This window comes from Neovison vison, chromosome 1 (genome assembly GCF_020171115.1).
Source record: "Neovison vison isolate M4711 chromosome 1, ASM_NN_V1, whole genome shotgun sequence".
NCBI classification, from domain to species: Eukaryota; Metazoa; Chordata; class Mammalia; order Carnivora; family Mustelidae; genus Neogale; species Neogale vison.
The window spans coordinates 163,961,951-163,970,251 of NC_058091.1; the positions used below are offsets into that span (position 1 = coordinate 163,961,951).

The 8,301-nt window shown below is 38.7% G+C and overlaps 1 protein-coding gene across 1 annotated transcript; it reads left to right on the top strand.

The window, feature by feature from the left end:
* Positions 1 to 1,155: 1,155 nt before the first annotated feature.
* On the top strand, positions 1,156 to 2,106 carry LOC122915700 (olfactory receptor 2M3-like). The gene has a single exon (XM_044262475.1). It carries the CDS (start codon positions 1,156 to 1,158, stop codon positions 2,104 to 2,106), a length of 951 nt encoding a protein of 316 aa, XP_044118410.1.
* Positions 2,107 to 8,301: the final 6,195 nt, after the last annotated feature.

An 8,301-nucleotide genomic window follows, 5' to 3' on the forward strand; every position in this document is an offset into this window, starting at 1 on the left:
ATGTATTGAACACCTTAATTATAATTGAAATATTAGATACACAGAATTGGGGAATACTACTGAGATAAAGAGCTTAGAAGGACACAGAGGTGGTAGAGACAGCATGTATTTTCAGTTTGTTCAGGGACTGTAGGGCAAGAAAGTAAAAGAATGTTCTGTATTTTGAAAAGGAAAGTAAAAAAAAAGAAAAGAAATGAATGTGAAAATAGAGCACTATATATATATATAAAAGTTTATATAGATATAGATATAGATATCTTCTCTTCCTCTTTCTCAAATAAATAATTATTTTATGTCTATTTATATCTATATCTCTCTCTCTCTATATATATATATATGTATATATATATATGTATGTATATAGATATATCTGTGTTTAATTGCAAATGGGAGACAGCATGAGCAGAGGTGGGGGCAGAGGGAGAGGAAGAAGAAAACTCCCCACTGAGCAGGGAGCCCATTATGCAGCTTGATCCCAGGACCCTGAGATCATGATGTGACCCTAAGGCAGGTACTTTATCAAACTGAGCCACCCAGACATTCTGGGCACACACCATTTTGAGATGAATGAGGAAAGTGTATATTTATGTGGAGCAATTTCCACTACAATTCACTTTAATTAGAATAAATATTAGTTAAGGGACATCTGATTGCTGATTTCTCAATGTGTTCTGCTTATTTGACATTTGATTAAGCTTGTCTCATTTCCATCAATTCATGATTCTCTCTACTCTTGAGTAGAATCGTTATGCTAAGTCTCATGAGAAACATAAAGAGATATAAAGAGAATCTTATCAACTTCTTGAAAATGTATGTCTTCCATGATCATAATTTTTTTTATGAATGGGTAATCTACACTACATAAAGGAGTTGACTAGTTATTCTGATCATATGACTTGAGAAAACTCATATTTTTTGCCATGTAACTTACTATGTCTCTGAACAATGTATGCTGTATTAAAAATCATATCAAGCTAAAACTATGCTTTAATATACATAGTCTAAAAATGAAAAAAAATACGCCAAAGAAAGAACTTTCTCTTGCTTAGGCAATTTGGTAGAAGGGATGACTTAGAAGGGAAGAGCTTAATATTTCAATAGCACAATACCAGCCATGTGTCATTTCTTGTATTCCATGCAGTCAGCATATTTATCATGGCATGTGAGAATCAGACCTTCAATTCAGGCTTCATCCTGCTGGGAATCTTCAGTCACAGCCCCACTCACATCTTCCTCTTCTCTCTGGTCTTGGGCATCTTTACAGTGGCCTTCACTGGGAACGTTGTTATGGTTCTCCTCATCTACCTGGACAACCAGCTTCACACACCCATGTATTTCCTCCTCATCCAACTCTCCCTCATGGACCTCATGCTCATTTGCACCACTGTACCCAAGATGGCCTTCAACTACTTGTCTGGCAAGAAGTCCATTTCTTTGGCTGGTTGTGGAGTCCAGATATTCTTATATGTGTCTCTGCTTGGAGCAGAATGTTTCCTGTTAGCTGCCATGGCCTATGACCGTTATGTTGCCATTTGTCACCCATTACGATATTCAGTTCTCATGAGCCAGAAAATCTGTGGTCTCATGGCAGGTTCTTCATGGATTCTTGGCTCCCTCGATGGTACAGTTGAAGTTGCAGTTGCATTATCATTCTCATATTGTAGAGCCTGGGATATACCCCACTTTTTCTGTGATGTCCCTGCCCTTCTCACTCTCTCATGCACCAACACATTGTTATTTGAAAAGATGATATTTATCTGTTGTGTTATTATGCTTCTTTTCCCTCTAGCAGTAATTATTGTTTCCTATGTTCGTGTTATTGTGGCTGTCATTCACATGGCCTCTGAGGAGGGTTGCCAAAAAGCTTTTGCCACCTGCTCCTCTCACCTCATTGTGGTGGGAATGTACTATGGAGCAGCCATGTTCATATACATGCGGCCCACATCAGATCGTTCCCCCACCCAGGACAAGATGGTGTCAGTCTTCTATACCATTCTTACTCCCATGCTGAATCCCCTCATCTACAGCCTTCGCAACAAAGAAGTAGCCAGAGCATTCATGAAGCTGTCGAGGAAGGGTAAGTCTGGAAAGCAAATTGCCCGATAATATTTGATTTGATTTATGCTCAAATTTATGTATTCAATCAGTAAAGTTAACTAATATTTACTGACCTTTGTGGATCTATAAGCCACAACCTAAGATATAGAAATGGAAAAACTTCAAATTTTTTCCTTCAAATATTTTACATTTTTATGGTAGGTTTAAAAAATGACTATAAGGAAATATTTATTGCAAGACAAGACCTAAATTTTATTTATTTTTTATTATCAATTAACAAATAGAGGTTATTGCCTGTGATAACATCCAAATGTATGAATGTATTAATTAAACTTATTGTGTTTTTTGACATGTCATAAACTTAATCTTAGAAAAAAATTCTGGAAAACCCAATATCTTAATTTTGAGTGATCATTCTTTTAAAATTTTATTTTATTTTTTTCATGTTACAAGATTCATTGTGCACCATACCTAGCTCTCCATGCAATATGTGCTTTCCTTAATACCCACCACCAGGCTCACCCAATGTCCACCCACCCCCTCCAAAACCCTCAGTTTGTTTCTCAGAGTACATGGTCTCTCATGGTTTGTCTCCCCCTCTGATTACCCACAACCCACTTCTCCTCTTCTTCTCCCAATGTCCTTCATGTTATTCCTTGTGCTCCACAAGTAAGTGAAACCGTATGATAATTGATTCTCTCTGCTTGACTTATTTCACTCAGCATTATCTCCTCCAGTCCCATCCACATTGATACAAAAGTTGAGTATTCATCCTTTCTGATGATTGCATGATATTCCATTGAAGGACATCTTGACTCTTTCCACAGTTTGGTGACTATAGCCATTGCTGCTATGAACACTGGGGTGCAGATGGCCTTTATTTTCACTGCATCTGAATCTTTTGGGTAAATACTCAGTACTGCAGTTGCGGGTTCATAGGTAACTATATTTTTAATTTTTTGAAGCATCTCCACACTCTTTTCCAATATGGCTGCACCAACTTGCATTCCCAGCATCAGGTAAGAGGGTTCCCCTTTCTCCACATCCCCTCCAACACTTGATGTTTACTGTCTTGTTAGTTTTGGCTATTCTAACTGGTACAAGGTGGTATTTCAATGGGGTTTTGATTTAAATCTCCATGCTGGCTAATGATAATGAATATCTTTTCATGTGTCTGTTAGCCTGAAGACACCCTGAATTGTTAAGAAATTTTTGAAAAAGAAAAAGCAAAAGCTAGGGGCATCTCATTGCCTGATTTCAAGCTTTACTACAAAGCTGTGATCCCCAAGATACCATGGTATTGGCACAAAAAGACTCATAGACCAGTAGAACAGAGTAGAGAGCCCAAATATGGACCCACAACTCTATGGTCAAAGCAGGAAAAAATATACAGTGGAAAAAAAGGCAGTCTCTTCAATAAATGGTGTTGGGGAAAATGGACAGCTATGTATAGAAGAATGAAACTTGACCATTTTCTTACACCATGCACAGAGATAAATTTGAAATGGATAAAAGACTTTAAGGTGAGACAAGAATCCATCAGAATCCTGGAGGAGAACACAGGTTGTAACCTCTTTATATCAGCCACAGCAATTTCTTTCAGGACATGTTTCCAAAGGCAAACAAAACAAAAGCAAAAATAAACTTTTGGGACTTCATCAAGATCAAAAGTTTCTGCACAGCAAAGGAAACAGTCAAAAAAAGAGGCAACACACAGAATGGGGGAAGATATTCTCAAATGACAGTACAGACAAAAGGGGTAGACAAGATGGTAGGGAAGTAGGAGGAGGCGCTATTTCAACTTGTACCCTAACGTGAGCTGATTACCTACCAAAGAACTCCGATAACCCATGAAATCAGCCTGAGATCAGAATTATACACGTCTGAATCTCTACAGGGGCAGAAGACGCCAGTGGGCAGGTAAAGCGGAGTGGGAATGTCGGACTGATATCGAAAGACAAACAAAAGGGGGAGGGAGCCACCAGAGAAAACTGATTGGAAAGTAATACCCAAATGCCTTGCCTCTGGGGACCAGCATTAACTTGGAGTCTGGTTGAAAGCACTCAAAAAGAGCAAAGGATCACGGGGGTATATTGTGGGAATTGGGGTGGTTAGGGACAGGGGCTTAAGTCCCCCAGCCCAGGGAAGCCTCCCCTGGCGGTAAGCCAGAGAGAGTGCAGCGGAGGAACCAGGTCTTAGTCCCTGAGCCACCAGTGTGCCCGAGAACACATAGGGTCTGGCTCCTGTGAGGGGCTGAAAGCCTCGCCAGATGGCAGAATGCCACAATGTGAGATCAGAGCCTGAGATGTGCATGCCCCACACCCTCCCCTGAGAGAGGTGAGCAAAGGCCAAGCCCAGCGCTAAGACACGCCCCATGCTCTCAGAGCCTAAGACACACACGCCCCACGCCCTCCCCTGGGAGAGGTGCACCCAGGAGCCAGCAAGGTGCTCTCTGACTCGGAAAGACCAGGCACTCTCATCCAGGGCCAGTGGAAAAATCTCCGTGTGTGTTCGCTGCTTGGAACCTCTCTGGCAGTCTGAAGCTGCCCAGATAGCTGCCATTGTCGTGGTTTTGGGTACAAGCAGGAGATCCTGGCACCCACAGGGTAGCAGACTGAGGCTTCTCTCTGAGAGGGAGGTTGGGGTGCAGTTTGCTTTCCTCTAAATCTACAAAAACCATCAAAAGCTGTCAAGGCAAGAGGGGGGAAAAATGAACGAAAATCATAAAAACCTCCAGAGAACAAAAGCCTGAAGAACCAGTTTCCTCAGAGCCCACCCCTTTGAGGGGGGCAGGAGGACTTAGCTCAGGGAACATCATTGACTCAAAACCCATGTGGCAGGCCCTTCCCCCAGAAAACCAACCAGGAAAGAAAAAATAAAAATAAAAAAGACAACAAGAAAACAACCACCACTACTTCAATATACAACTTTTATTTTTAACTCTTTCCCACTATTTTGTCTCATTTTTATTTTATTTTATTTTTAATGAGTTTTTTTTAAGATTTTATTTATTTGTCAGAGAGAGGGAGAGAGAGTGAGCACAGGCAGACAGAGAGGCAGACAGAGGCAGAGGGAGAAGCAGGCTCCCTGCCGAGCAAGGAGCCCGATGTGGGACTCGATCCCAGGACGCTGGGATCATGACCTGAGCCGAAGGCAGCTGCTTAACCAACTGAGCCACCCAGGCGTCCCTGTCTCATTTTTATTTTATATAGATAATTTTTAACCTACTTACCATCACAGTGAGATGTCCAGTACATCAAATTCCATAATAATGTCCTAATCTGAATTTTTGATATATACATCCGTGTTTTTCTTTTGCATTCCTATTTTTCTATTTTTTTAAAATTTTAGTTTAGTATAGTCTAGCTTATTCTTTTATAATTTTTATTTTCTAATATTCATATAGAGTTATAATTCAATGTAATCCCCTTTCCCCAATCAATGCTACCCCTATAGGTAAATCAATTTTTAATCCCCCTTTATCTTAGGAAAGTTGAGTCTTTTAACAAAGATATCAAGATACATCCAGGAAGAATCAAAATGCACTTCCTCACCCACACTGAGAATTTATAACCACTTTCCCAACTTATTCTTCCACCAGTGTTTCTGTGTATTTGTGTTTGTCTTGATAGTATATAAATCTTATACTTGGGGTTCTTTTTGACGAGGTTCTTCTTTTTTTTTTTTTTGCATATATATATATATATATATATATATATATATATATATAAAATTTTTTCCCTCTTGTCATATATTTTTATCAGTCTTTTTATCTGTCTGTTTTTGTTTGTATTCTTCATAAATCTTACCTTGGGGCCCATTTGGGCTGAGCCTTCTCTTTATCTTCCCTTTTATTTTCCTGTCTCTCTCTCTCTCTCTCTCATTTCTTTTTCTTTTCTTTTTTCTCTCATTTGGGTGGGGAATCCTGATTGCTCAGAAGCATTCCAGGGTGCACACTGACTGCACCATCGTCGATACATCCAGCTACATCTGTTCGGTCATCTCTCACCAAAATGACTAGGAGGAGGAGGAATGCCCAACAGAAGAAAAATACAGAGGATGGGCCTTCTACAGCATAGCTAATGGCTCTCAACAGAGACAATATGTCAGAAAGAGAATTAAGGCTAACAATTATCCAGGCAATAGCTAGGTTGGAGAAAGCCATGGATGACCAAACAGAATTGAATGGAGAGATAAAAAGATTCTAAGACTGGCAAGGCTTAAAAGACTATGAAACCACCAGCCTACACTGCATTAAATATTAAGGGGGGTTCTATAAATGAGCAATAATCCTAAAAATATTATTGAACAGATATATAGAGACAATCTACAGAAGGAAAGACTTCAAGGGTAACATGATGTCAATAAAAACATATCTATCAATAATCACTTTCAATGTGAATGGCCTAAATGCATCCATAAAATGACACAGGGTGTCATATTGGATAAAGCAACAGGACCCATCCATCTGTTGTCTACAAGAGACCCATTTTGAACCTAAGGACACACCCAAACTGAAAGCAAAGTGTTGGAGAATCATGCTTCATGACAATGGGCCTCAAAAGAAGGCTGGGGTAGTGATTCTCATATCAGATAAATTAGATTTAAACTAAAGACTGTAGTCAGAGATACAGAAGTACACTACATCATTCTTAAAGGGACTATCCACTAAGATGATCTAACAATTGAAAATATTTACACCCCCAATATGGGAGCAGCCAATTACATAAGAAAACTATTAATCAAGATAAAGAGTCATATTGCCATGAATATATTAATAGTAGAAGATCTTAACACACTTCTCTCGGTAATAGACATATCATTAAAGCAGAAAATCAATAGAGAAACAAGAGCATTGAATGACACATTGGACCAGATGGACCTTGTAAATATATACAGAATATTCCACCCTAAAACAACAGAATACTCATTCTTCTCAAGTGCACATGGAATGGTTTCAAGAATAGGCCATATATGGGTGACAAATCAGGACTCAACCAATACCAAAAGACTGAGACTATTCCCTGCATATTCTCAGATCACAATGCTTTGAAACTGGAGCTCAAACACAATGAAAAGCTCGGAAGGAACTCAAACACCTGGAAACTAAAAACCATCTTGCTTAAGAATGCTTGGATCAACCAGGAGATCAAAGAAGAATTTCAACAATTTATGGAAACCCATGAGAATGAAGACACTTCAGTCCAAAACCTATGGGATACAGCAAAGGCGGTCCTAAGGGGGAAATACATTGCCATCCAAACCTCCCTCAAAAAAATTGAACAATCCAGAATACACCAGCTCTCTCTACACCTTAAAGACTGAAGAACCAAGAACAAATCAAACCAACTCCACACATAAGAATGGAAATCATCAAGATTAGAGCTGAGATCAATGAGGTAGAAACCAGAGACAGTAGAACGTATCAATGAAAGTAGAAGTTGTTTTTTTTCCAATTTATTTATTTTCAGAAAAACATTATTCATTATTTTTTCACCACACCCAGTGCTCCATGCAAGCCGGTTTTTTGAAAGAATCAATAAGATGGATAAATCATAGGCCACACTAAGCCAATATCAGTCTGACGTTCCCACTCCACTTTACCTGCCCACTGGCGTCTTCTGCCTCTGTAGAGATCCAGATGTGTATAATTCTGATCTCAGGCTGATTTCATGGGTGATCGGAGTTCTTTAGTAAGTAATCAGCTCACTTTAGGGTACAGGTTGAAACGGCGCCTCCTCCTACTTCCCTGCCATCTTGTCTGCATAAAAATTTTTTTCAAAAAAAAAAAAAGAAAGAAAGAAAGGGCACATACCAACGTATTTAGTATTGCTGTAAAAACTGTATATATTAAAATTCAGAATACTCCGGAGCTATTATGTTGAGGCACAATCACTTTTAACATGAGTGCAAAAGTAAAACACAAAAATGTTGTGAGCTATAGCTACAATACTCATTGATGTATAAACCTATAAAAATCATAAATAGTCACATTAATAACAAAAAATGTACATAAATAAAATGTAGAATATATTGTTGCATGCAATTAAGTTATTATCAGGTTTTATGACAACATAATATAATATTATAATATAATATTATAGTGATTAATAAGAAAATGCCTATTTAGTTCACAAAACATTAACATAAAGTAATCAAAGTTTTCTCACACACACACACATACATACACACTCAAAAAGAAAGACAGCAAGAGGAAAAGAGAGGCAAAGAAACTCCAAAGCA